General features: G+C 35.0%; 1 protein-coding gene across 3 annotated transcripts in view; it reads right to left on the reverse strand.

Moving 5' to 3' along the window:
• Nucleotides 1–869: 869 nt before the first annotated feature.
• STRN (striatin) overlaps nt 870–13714 on the reverse strand; it is an 86379-nt gene continuing 73534 nt past the window's right edge. For all 3 annotated transcript variants that reach the window (XM_032497339.1, XM_032497340.1, XM_032497341.1), the window contains 3 exons: nt 8235–8342; nt 7054–7140; nt 870–6967 (listed from right to left, as the gene is read on the reverse strand). In XM_032497339.1, coding sequence (XP_032353230.1) covers nt 6798–6967; nt 7054–7140; nt 8235–8342 — 365 coding nt within the window. In that variant the 3' untranslated portion in view covers nt 870–6797. The remainder of the gene's footprint in view (nt 6968–7053; nt 7141–8234; nt 8343–13714) is intronic.

Genomic DNA, 13714 nt, shown 5'->3' on the forward strand with positions numbered 1-13714 from the left:
ATTGGCAGGACACTACAGATTTTATTCACCCAAACAGTCAGATCCTTCTTCAAGTCTGCCCAAAACCACCAATACCTTTCATCTAGTAACAACTAGAAATAGGAAAGGGCTTAAGATGGAAGTGAGACTTAAAATGAGTCATTTTCAATTTGGTTTTGAAAGTATACAAAATATACCAAATTAAAATTTGTGTTTCAGAAAATATGGAAAGTTGCATATCAGTGCTTCTCCACAGAACTGGAGCGACCCATCACTGTAAGGACAGGTGTAACTGAGAACACGTGGAGGGACACGTTAATGGTTATAGTGTTTGAGATAAAGGGCGCTGCCAGATTTCCAGGTATTCCTGGGGAACACTCTAAGTGCCAGGACAACTCTTGGACCCCTCAAAACTTCAGTGGTGCTCCTGGAAACCCAATGCAGGTTAGAATACCATTCTGAACCCGGGCTGACCATCAATCCATGAAAAACTTTTAGACTCTTCTTGACCTTCTGAGCTAGATTACTCTAAAATAACTCCAGCAAATCATGTCTCAGTTCTCATTACACGTCTCAGTTCTCATTACAAGGGACAAAAGGAGCATTTTTGACACTACTGAAAAATGTGTACATGCGAAAAAGTAGAACATTCATTACTACTGTAGCATACGAAACATCACAGTGGACAGTTTCAAGGACACCAGAAGAGGTACCTTTTAGATTCCACATAGCACTGTGGCTCCAGATTGGAACAAAGAGACTTTGAGTTCTGGGCAGCGGAAGCCCTTGAAAAGTAATGTTGATTTGAAGGAGCAAGGGGTAGAAGGCTTATGCTTGCCTGTTAAGTAGTCAAACAAAGAAAAAATAAAAACACATTAAATTTATATATGTATGTGTGTATATAATTTTTTAATTATGTAACTGAACATGAGAAAAAATATACATGTGTCCCTGAAAGTATCATGATCCAATCATATGGGGTATTTTAATTTTACTGGCTTTCCAAAGGTCCAAACTCTATATAATGATAAACTTCTCCATATTCCTCACAATCAATAATTAAGGTTGGTTCATTACTTTGGATTTACATCTACTTTGTCTAACACACTTTTATTTCCCTGTACCCCTCTATTACCTCCCCCAAAACAAAATCAGGTTGTATTAAAGTATCTTAACTGCAATTCCACTGGATTCCAAATCTGACAAATATTTCAATTCATGAGACACCTATAGCACATTATCTATAGTTGTACACTTTATTTAAAAACAAATAATACACTTAGAGCCACCAAAAAAGGATATCTTAGCTTATCCATACCCTGAATTTACAAAAGAAACTTCTTGCACCACAAAAATTAGCATTTGGGTTAATTTACATTAATTGATATTATACCTAAAATTTAAAATACCTGAATATCAAACAGTCTGGCCCAGGGCTCACCAGCTGGAAGGGTGTGGAGAAAGGAGTTATTCAGGAGTCTGAACTGATGATGATGCCCTGAGGTCAGCGCTAGTAAACTGAAGTTGAGAAGACATAGCCAGTAGATTACAGGATTACAAAGAAGCAGTTTCTCCTAAAAACAGGTATTAGATCATATAGTTGGGACAGGGCTACGGGATACCTCTTAATCTGGATTGGAAAAAAACTATGTGGAGAAGTGGGTTGCATTGTTTCTCACAAGAGGCAAGCTTCAGCCAAACAATGAGAAGAAAGTAGGGAGGGTGGTATGTGGTAGACTGAAGACTTTCTGATTCCTGATAATACCAACTTTAGCAGCTCCCTACAAGTCAACTAAAACACCATTCTTTGAGACATTTTCAGAGAGAAGCTAACACAACCAGGGAAAAATCATTCTACATTAACAAGGCACTCACTGGTTCATAGCCTGTTAAAAACTCAGGCAGACATTAGAGTTAATCTCAATTAAAATGAACTTTCTAATTTGCATCTGGGGGATGACAAGTTGTGGTCCCAGTTAAATCAAACCTAAAGCTTGATTAGCAAAGATTCAAAAAATTCTGACCCTTAAGCACCACTTTAGGAATACTGCCAGAATAAATAAGTAGGATCTAAGGATCACTGTTTGGCTTTATATTTGCCCCTTTTTTTGGACTGGGGAAAAAAAAAAAAAAGATGCTATCTGTTTAATACCTTGTGAACCTGGTGTCCCTTACAATGACACTGAGATCCAGTTAGATGATGGATATGGTCAATTAAAAAGCTTTCAGTGGCAAAAGTAAAATGATTCGAATCATTTACCAATGACCTAGCCTGTCCTTTGTTTTTAAACACGGATACATTAGTTTACTGGACCTTCCTCTAAAATGAACTTAAGGAATTGACACATTTCAGAAAAACATACATACAGTTTCTGTCAGCTACTACTTTTGTACAAACTAAATCCCAGTGTTAAACAAAATACTGCAATTTTATAAATAACTAAACAAGTAACACAGTAACGAAGGCATTTTCTGAGTAAATAAAATTAAAGATTAGGTACTTAATAGCCTCGAAATAGCTTTCAAAGAATAAGGTAAGCTGAAGAAAATTATACTTAGAGCTCTTTTCCCATGTAAATGAATAACAGTTTGGGTCTGGGTTGAAAATATCACACAGACATAGACTAACCAGAGATTATCTCCACTTATTATCAACACTGATGATAAATTTTAAGCAGTTCTTTCAAAAGAAAATCAAAATTAATTCTAAGTCTTTCAATCTGATTTGTGACATCTTTGTTCAGTATAACTGAAATGACAAAGCCTAAGAAAAGCACCAACACTGATTTTTAAATTGCATCCAACCATTGTTTTAGATGTCATAAAGATCTGCTCGAGTCACAATGGCAGCAATGACAAAGAGGTAGATATGAAAGATGCCATTTAAACACTATTCTTAGGTGGAATTTTAACTAATTCAGGTGTTTAATCTAAAAATAATTTTTACTAGTTGAATCTTGATCAGATAAGAATTTCATTATTTGCTCTTGCGTAAGGGGGAAATATATGAAATGCTAAAAAAGTGAGCCTTTTAAAATTACATTTACTCAGCCAACATTAATGAGATCCCATAATTTTGGTGAATCAATTTCTCCTTTTATCTGAACTTGACTTATAATGAAAGAATAGTTATTTTCTTCTCCACTGAAATTTCTAGGAATTCACATTCAAAATTCTTGGAAAGTACATATGGTGCTCAGAAAAGCACAAAGCGCATGAAATGTCCCCTGAAGTCCTAAAAGTTGAACAGATACATTAAAAAGACATTGATGGTCACAAATCAGGACCTTCACAGATTGGCAAACACACACACACACACACACACACACACACACACTCTCTCTCTCTCTCTCTCTCTCTCTCTCTCTCTCTCTCTCTCTCTCTCTCACCCCTTCCCCGCAAAAAACTTAAATCCTCATCCTCACTGTAAGGCTGCATTTGTATTTTTTTGAAAGGCACCTCTCATTCTCTAGCTATTGCCTTCTTGATGATATCTGTTTTGTCAAAAATCCTGAATGTTCAATGGAAATAGTTCAGTACTGAGAATGGAATATTTTTCAATTCACATTTGAATAGCCAGGTTTTCTTACATTCAGATTTTAATAAACTAGAATGACAGTCTTTAAAACAAGCATGCTAGCCTATAATGAATATAGTATATACAGTAATTTAAACATTTAGAACTATATATTATACTGCAAAAGCAAATAGCACAACACTCGTCATACTCATCATTACCTGCTGTGTACACCACCTCCAAAAATGAAAATACAACAGTAAAATGCACCTATGGTTTTATATATATATATATATAGTCTATATATATTATATATATCCCTACAATATATATAATATATATTTATAAAATATACATACATTTTAGACATTTTCAAATAAATCTTCATCATTATCTCGAAAAGAAATCTATAGCAATACTGAAGGAATGGAAGTCAGATAAACCAAAAATTTCTCACAAAGTTCTTTATCGGTGATGCAGCTCAATTTCCCCCCTTTTAGTCATAACTAAAATGATTATAAAAGCTAAATACTTTGCATAACTAATTATCTGTTTAATGGCAAAAATTGCTAAACTTGTTCAATAGAAAAATACTGAAGGTCATTATATCACTTATGTTAAATATCTGCTATGGTTTGAGTAGCAAATGAGCTCCATGTGATAGCTGAGTTTCCAGAGGGTGCTGCAAGCTCCCAGAGATGTATCCACAGCATATGAAAATAAGGCAGGGACCCACACCTCCTGCTGATTTTCATACTATTCCAACACATTTCATCCAAAATTACTTACAAATCAAGCACTATGAAAGCATTTCAGTGACGGTTTGCAACTGGAATTTGTTCATTTTGTCAATTTGCACTGAATTTTTGATAGGCTGAGGGAAAAACCAGACATGTGTATATGGTTCTATCTGGCTGGAAGACAGCTTTGGCTCGTGTCTAGGCTGAGATCATACAGTGCCAGCAGAGAAGAATCTGTTTCTGGGTACAATCTCCAAGAGCACAGCTCTGGTTTTCTAAGGAACTTTCAACAGTTCCATCATTTGTACTACAGTCAACGTATCTCATGGTTATTTTCCACTCACTAACAGAAAAATTTCAACCATGAGACATAAAATGCAGGTGAAGAAAGTGTCTTGGTTTTAAGAATTCCAGTGACGTAAGTAAAGCAGGCACTGAAAACCTTGGAAGGTAATTAAAGCAGTAACTGGTAGCACAATACCTTGCAGTCATCCATCATAAGTATGCCAATTAAGGGCTCACGACTGGAATTTTCCAGTATCCTTCTACAAATATTAGGTCAGCAACATCGTTTATTTACTCTGCGAAGACCTCAAAGAGGAATCCACCAAAAACAATGTGGAATTCTATATCTACTTGGGAATATAAATATTTGCCTGGTAGCTCACATCCAAGTCAATTCATTTGAATATACAAAGGAGTCCCTTGAGCCCCATGTTAACCAAAGCACAGAACAGATGAAATGACAAGGTAGTTGTGTTAAAATATTAAAGCATATCTGTATATCAATCAGGCAAGTTTAACACTGGTCTTTAAAGAAAATCTCCCTGTATATTGCAGAATTCTAGAGGCAGATAAGCAGAAATGTTAAAGAAAAATTGTCAATTAATATCTACACCATCACCAGAATATTTTTCTTCTGATGATGGAATATGTAGGCATAGGAATGTAGGAATTATATTAAAAAGTTAAAATATTTATGGATATGGATTTTTTTTTAAAGTCTGAGAGCCTATTAAAATATATCTTGCTGAAAATTTAGGCATTAGTAACTTATTTCTAATTTCTATATTGGTCTCTGACATTTGGGGCAAACAAGAAAGAGAGTGTGAGGAGTGGCTAGACTGCTGTGGGGATGAAGTCTATATACCAGGTCCAGAGAGTGGGTCATGGGAATCTCAAGAGCTGACCATACGTGGGTCATAGGTAAGATGCGCACAGGGAACTCTGGTCCTTTAAGACATGGTTTTTCCTAGAAACAATATGGATTTTCTGCCTGTTAAAACATGCTGTGTTTTCCAGTTAACCAATGGAGGTCGGGTAGGGAGAGGGAAACAAAAAGAGAACTCCTTAGCCAATATTAGGCACCAAACTATTCCACCCAGATTTCCAACAGGTTCTTCTTGGAGACAGTAACAGGGAACCTTCTGGGGTACAAAATAGTTGCTTTATTTAGTACTTCTGCAAAAGAAGCTGCCTGAGGTTAACCATACCCTTTGGACTGTTAAAACATAATAATTATGAACTATTTTTGGTAGGTGTCAGGTGATTTGAATCTGAGACATGAAGAAAAAGGAGAGATCATCTGAAGCATGGTTTTGTACGTTTTGATAAACGAGTACTTGTAAATATCCTCCATCTTTTCAACCACCAAAAGGTAAGATTTCATTGATATGAAATAATCTCTGTGGTACTATAAATGTCACATGAATAAAGTGAATTTTAAAATTAATAGAAATTATTATAAACATGTGCCCTGCTTGCCCTTAAAAATAAACAGAATCTTAACCCTGAATAAGTTAAATCCTTTAGTAAAAGCAGATTCTATCAACTACTCTTCATAATGGTGTTTTTGACAGCTAAACTTTAGATGGTCCCAAATCTATTTTCAAAAATGTAATACAGAAATCTGCTTACAAACTAAATTATTTGTTTAGCATTTCTGAATAATAATATATTTAACATATTATTGCATTTTCCCCCTTAATAGGTAAAATGTTTTGCCAGGTGCTTTATGTGAACAGTTGAAAGGAGGGTGAAACTAAAAACTCATTTAAACACTGCCTGGTCATTGTGAACATAGGGGTTCGTACAGCAGACACGGTAAAGATTACTGTTTTGATTACCTACTGTGTTTAACAAGATTTCTCAGGGAAGAACTAGGTCTAAATTTCTGTTCTCCCTTTACCCACTCCCTGCCATCAAGCTTTTTATTCACCCCTTATAGTGTGCCCTATTTACTCAATTTAAGGACAAGCTAAACCCATGTTCTTCGCTCAGGCCTGCCTAGCGAATTAGAACAACCTCAGAAATAAAAGCTCCTATTTTGGGAAGAATTTTAAAGTTTTTCAGGCTCACAGATTCAGCTGAGCTTGCAGCAACCTGAACAAACCTTAGTTTTAGAAAACAGTATATGAATTGCAAAACTATAACAAATGTTCTCTGTGCTCCTTCAGCAGAACAAAAGGGCTGGATGGGTTGATTCTTGCCCTGGTCTTCTGTATTTCTTTTGTGCAGTTGATTATTTATAAAGAGCTAGAAGGTGAAGATGATGCATTGTGTCATACAAAGACTTTAGCCAGTGCATCAGCCCCAGCACTGGCTATATAGCATTTGGATGGGTGGAAAGCTACATCATGAATTGATTCTTCAAACTTTTTCCGATGAGCTGTGAACTCTTGGATACAGGTCTTACTTTCTAGGTTCCATAAACGTATTGAACAGTCATGACCTATATCACAAGAAAAGAAATTAAAAGAAAAATTACATTAATGTGAAAATGATAAGGATAAATAAATAATCCATAGTTGTACTTACTGCCAGACATCAAGTACAGGCCATTAGGGTCAACTGCTAAACTTGTAACGGCTTCTAGGTGGGCTACCATCGAGTGGATCAGCTTGCCTTTGAAAAAAGAGATTATTACTCTTTGTTAACAGCTTTCCTCACCCTGAATATAAGCCAGCTACCACTGGTTTCTCTTTGTGTCGTCTCTGCATCAACTGCTTTTCCAACTGCTGATAACACGTGTCTCCTTCCCCGCTCTAGCCTCGGCAACAATGAGAAACAAAAGCTCAAATTTCAGATTATATTTTTGTCTTTCAAATCATAATATGGTACTTAGTCATTTGTACACAAGTATTCCTTTAAGCCATGTTCATTAATTAGCTCAGACATTATTAATCACCTACTTTGCATCTTTGGCTACAGGCAAATCACATGGGTTGTGGGAACAGAAGAAGAGTCAAAGGAACAGAGAGAAAACCTGGCCACAATTTTGGTTGAAACAGTATATAGAAAGAGATTAAAAATATTAAATTAGTCATCACTCACAGCCAAGCAAAGTCAGCAAAAGTCAACATATTTACAAAGTCAATAGCAGATATTTAGGTAAATGTAGCTGCAAATACAGAGAGTTTTTCTCCCAACTAGCTCTTCGTGCATTTCCTTTAGACTAATAGTAAAATATAATCTAATAAAAATCGGTAATGTTTCCATACTGCAATTCAAATCAATTAGGATCAAATAATATAAAAATGCAGACAAAATTAGTCTATGGAAAATGAATAAAATAAACCAAGTGACTCAGGGGTTTTCCATCTGCAATGCTAAGGCTCCTCAACAATTGAACAATTTTAACAAAATGTAATGATCATATATGCCTCGACTTCCAACATATTTCTACTTTTTTGCAATATATTCATGGCAGGAGATGATTTTGTTGGTATTTGAATTAATTTTTCATTGTGTTCCTAGTGATGATCTTAGCTCTAGGGCCAGAATATAGTACCTACTTATTATTAAATAAATCAGGATGATTCTGTGTGCTATCGTGAAGACTAGTTCTTAGCAGAATTATATGGAGTAAAAAGAAGCTGATCTGGGAGAGCATCTATGTTTCCATGCCTATTCCCTGACTAACAAAGGCATTGACAGACACCAAACTATAGTGGGGTTATTTTTTGCTTTAACATTAATCAATTTTAATAAATTCTTACCTGTATTGTTATCATAGAATTTGATGTGCCTGTCTTCATGAGCAGTGATGCTGATAGGAAGAGTGGGATGACTGATGACTCTATTTATTTGGCAGGAAGAGTTAGCTGCTAAAAAGAAAAAATTAAAGAGCACCACAACTTTGTCAAAGCTACTATTTCTTCACACAAAAGAGAACTGAATATTCACCTAAGAGACTAAAAAAGTAAATGATGTGACTTTAATTTGTCTTTAGTTCGTTTATTCTCCAATTGTGTTCATAATGCAATGTTAGGAAATAAGAATTGCCTGAGCAATACTCTACTGACAAATCTAGAAGACCTAAGAATTAGAACTTCCTTTTCTACCCACTGCTATCTATGGATGCTACCTAGGGCTTAGCCTAGAACTGACATTTCTCATTCTACAATGTTCTGTGATATTTCTGTTACTTTAATATAGAATTCTATCATTACTTACATGCAGATAATTCCCAAATTTAAATTTCAGCTTTCTAGACATAGAGCTCTTTATTGATAAACATGGTTATCATCTAAAGATAAACATGACAAAGAGAGCTTTTTAACTCTTTAATCTTCTCTTTCTCATCATAATAGAAATGGTCATCATTTGACAGTCCACTATGGTACTTAAACTATCACAAGTTCCTCCTGAAAGCCTTTTATCAAACAGAAATCAATTACTAAGAAGTTTAATTAGTGATTTTAAAGATACTTTAATAAGAAAAAAAATCTACATAAAGATAACACTAATTTAAGATATGTCAAAGTTAAAAAAAATAATCATTATACCATGGTCTAGGAAGAAAACGTCCTTATAAAATACATTATTGGGACAACTGGCAAATTTGAGTGTAAATAACAACAAACAGAATCATTGTGTCAATGTTAAATTTCCTGATTTTGAGAATGCAATGTACTGTTAGAGTATGTTCTCATTCTTAGGAATTTCATGCTAAAGGATCTGGGGGCACAGGGATATAATGTCTCTTAAGTGGTTCAGAATTTTAAATTAATACACATATACAGGGGGAGGGTGTAGCTCAGTGGTAGAGTGCATGCTTAGCATACACAAGGTCCTGGGTTCAATCCCCAGTACCCCCTTCAAAAAAACAAAAACAAAACAAAACAAAAATACACATATACAGAGTATGATAAAGTAAATGTGACAAATGTGGCAAAAATATGTTAAAAATTGGTTGAATCTGGGTGAAGGGTAACCAGGAGTTCTTGAACTATTTTTGAAACTTTTCTTTAAATTTGAAAATATTTTAAAAATAGAGTTTAAAAATTTTTTTAATCTTAGAATAAGTATTATGAATTTATATTCACATAAAAGAAAATATAGCTATGTACAGTCAGAAATCATGTGATGCCTAGAAATATGACATCTTAAAAACTGAAGATAGTCTTTTCCCAATGTTAATGGCATGTAGCCACCCAGTCTGTTATCTCAGTGCACAACAAAAAGTCATTTGACAATGTGGGGTAAGCTCTGGGTCATTCTACTCAATTTAAAAGGTCCTAAACAAATAGTTAATATTCAAAATTCAACCTATGTATTGTTTTCCTCTGAAGATAACACACCATTGAACAATATCCTCTCCAAGGTCCAGAAGGACAGTAACAACCAAAAAGAAATACTTTAAGTATAATATCTCATACATTTTGAGAGAGAAGTTTCTGAGAATGGCTTTAATTACTCTGAGATCTAGAAAATAAGTATGATAGAAATCAAATGATGGAAGCAGGCAAAAGAAAGTTACTTAGCAATTTTTTTGAGGAAATTTCTCTACTTGATGGTAAGTCAGACAAGTAAGCAAAATGCAAAGAACACTAGAAATAAATTGAAGGCCTCCCAGCCATCATTCTAACAATGAATCTACAACAATTCTCCAAATATTTATATTCAGCTTGCAACTTAGAAATGGTTTACCTTTTCACTGAGTTCACAAGTACCCAATTACCTGCTCCAACTACATTTGACTTACTCACAGTCAAATCACCACTGACATCAATGAGAAGGTAATTTATTCTGATTCCTACAAGTATCTTTCATTCTCTTAAATGCTATATGAAATTCACTTTTACCTTAAAATATGTTTAGTCTGAACTTAAATTCTTTTTTAAATCTGCTAAATTCCAGAACACTACAATATAGTCAAATATAAACAGCTAAGGGGTAGTCATAGTAGAAAGGAATAAAAGACTAATTTAAGTTTGCTTTATGTAAATCAATCTGATAATTTAGGAAATGTCAGGACATATTATTAACGCAAAATAATTATTGCTTATTCCAATAATGTTGCCTTTGTTCAAAACATTCTTGGCAGTCCTCTTCAGAAAATGCTTCTAGTATTGGACAAAAAGTCATATGACTTTACAGTCATACATCTGGGGGGGAAAATGGAATTGCCTAGTTCAGTCTATCCATCTCATCCACCAGACTTGAGATCCTATTAATTTGTAGCAGTCATTAAAAATCAACATTTACACTGAGGACATTAAAAGGATTTCAAAAATGTTCACATCCTTCTTAATTTCATATAGTTTTTCAACTTTACTACTGTAGGTTTAGGTCACATATTTAAGTATGATTCTAAATTTACTAAGAGTCTAAAAAACATGAATTTCTTGGCAAAAAAAAAAAATTCTTTTTTCCTGTTCCATAATCTCAATTTTAATTTTTTTTGTTTCTCTCTTTTAACATCCAAATAGTTCAAAGCTCCATTCAAACCTACCTCCCCAAATAATTCTCACAGGACACCAGAAGAAAATAAAAGACAACAGATTGGGAAGAAAAAATGATGAAAGTCAAAAAGGAACGAAGGAATCTTTTGAGAGAAAAAGAAAAGGGAGAGGAGAGAGAGCCACACATATTCACACACACGCACATGCACACACACACTGTGGTAATTATTTTTAAAGCTAGTTCTCAAATTAAAACAACAGTGTATGTGTATATAGTTTTCTTTACCAACTTCAGCCTAAACTGTGATTGTTTTAAGCCTAAAGATAGAAAGTAATGGTTATGAAAGCTAGAAACCAAAAAGATTCTGTAGTATCTTCTTTACAGTCTTAGAAATTATTTCCTTCCCAACTTCCTGTACCCAATAAGGAGCTTCAGACTTGGGATTCTGAAAGGCACAACTTGATCTATTTTTTAATCAATACTGAGCTGTGTCAAATTGTATTAATATAAAATTGATTTTAAAAATAAAATTATGAGAAATAAAAAGATTTATTTTATACAGGCATATCTTGCTTTATTGCAGTTCACAGTTACTGTATTTTTTTACAAATTAAAGGATTATGGCAACCTTGCATTGAGGAAATCTACTGGTGCCATGTTTTCAATAGCATTCATTTACTTCATGTCTATATCACATTTTAATAATTCTCACAATATTTCAAATTTTTTCATTATTACTGTATTTGTTATGATGATCTGTGATCACTGATCTTTGATGTTACTAATGTAATTATTTTGGGGCACTTGAACTGCACCCATATAAGATGGTGACCTTGATAAGTGTTGTGTGTGTGCTCTGACTGCTCCACTGATTGGCTGTTTCCCTGCCTTTCTCTCTCCTTGGGCCTCCCTGAGGCATAACAATATTGAAATTAAGCCAATCAATAACCCTATAATGGCCTCTACCTGTTCAAATGAAAGGAAGAGTCACATGTCTCTCACTTTAAATCAAAAGCCAGAAACAGTTAAGTTTAGTAAGGAAGGCATATCAAAAGGATAGGCTGAAAGTTAGGCCTCTTGCTCTGAATGAACAGTTGGCTAAGTTGTGAATGCAAAGGAAAAGTTCTTGAAGGAAACTGAAAGTGCTACTCCAGTGAACACATGAACGATGAGAAAGTAAAGCAGTATGGAGAAAGTTTTAATGGTCTGGATAGAAGATCGAACCAGCCACAACATTCCCTTATGTCAAAGTCTAATCCAGAGAAGGGCCCTAACTCTTTAACTCTATTAAAGCTGAGAGAGGTGAGGAAGCTGCAGAAGAAAAGTGGGAAGCTAGCAGAGATTGTTTCATGAGATTTAAGGAAAGAAGCCAACTCCATAACATCAAAGTGCAAGATGAAGCAGCAAGTACAGATGTAGGAAGTTGCAGGAGGTAATCCAGACGATCTAGCTAAGACAATAAATAAAGGTGGTTACATTAAACAACAGATTTTTCAATGTAGATGAAACAGCCTTATATTGGAAGAAGATGCCATTCAGGACCTTCATAGCTAACGAGAAGTCAATGCCTGGCTTCAAAGTTTCAAGGGAAAGGCTGATTCTCTTGTTAGTGGCTAACAGAGCTGGTGACTCTAAGTTAAAGCCAATGCTCATCTACCATTCTGAAAATCCTAGGACCCGTAAGAATTATGCTAAATCTACCCTGCCTGTGCTCTAGAAACGAACAACAAAGCCTGGATGACAACACATCTGAATATAATATAGTTTACTGAGTATTTTAAGCCCATCATTGAGACCTACTGCTCAGAAAAAAAAGATTCCTTTTAAAGTATTACTGCTCATTGACAATGCACCTGGTCACCCAAGAGCTCTGATGAAGATGTACGAGATTCATCTTGTTTTCATGCCTGCTAACACAATCTCCATTCTGTAGCCCGTGGACCAAAGAGTAATTTCGACTTTCGAGTCTTATTATTGAAGAAATACATTAGGTAAGGCTATAGCTGCCATATATAGTGATTTCTTTCATGGATAGGGACAAAGTAAGTTGAAAACCCTTTTGGAAAGGATTTACCATTTTAGATGCCAATCATTAAGGCCATCAGTGATTCATGGGAAGAAGTCAAAATGTCAACACGAACAGGAGTTTGGAACAGGTTGATTCCAACCCTCATGGATGGCTTTCAGGAGTTCAAGACTTTAGTGGAAGGAAGTAACTACAGATGTGGTGGAAACAGCAAGAGAACTGGAACTAGAAGTGGAGCCTGAAGATGTGACTGTGACTGAATTGCTGTAGTCTCATGACAAAACTTAAACGGGTGAGGAACTGCTTCTTATGAATGAGCAAAGTAAGCGGTTTTTTGAGATGAAGTCTGTTTCTGGTGAGGATGCTGTGAAGACTGTTGAAATCACAACAAAGGACTACATAATTATATAAAAAACTTATTAATCAAGCAGCAGCAGGGTTTTAGAGGATTGACTCACATTCTGAAAGCTGTTCTACAGTGGGTAAAATGTTATCAAACAGCATTGCATGCTACAGAGAAGTCATTTGAGAAAGGAAAAGTCAATTGATTCATTGCTGTCTTATTTTAAGAAACTGTCACAGGCATCCCAACCTTCAGCAACCACCACCCTGAGCAGTCAGCAGCCACCAACATCAAGACAAGACCCTCTGCCAGTAAAAAAGATTACAACTCACTGAAGGCTCAGATGACAGTTGGCATTTTTTAGTAATAAAGTACTTTTAAATTAAAATTAAAACATTTTTAGACATAATGCTGTTGTACAC

The sequence above is a fragment of the Camelus ferus genome, chromosome 15 (assembly GCF_009834535.1).
Source record: "Camelus ferus isolate YT-003-E chromosome 15, BCGSAC_Cfer_1.0, whole genome shotgun sequence".
Lineage (NCBI taxonomy): Eukaryota > Metazoa > Chordata > Mammalia > Artiodactyla > Camelidae > Camelus > Camelus ferus.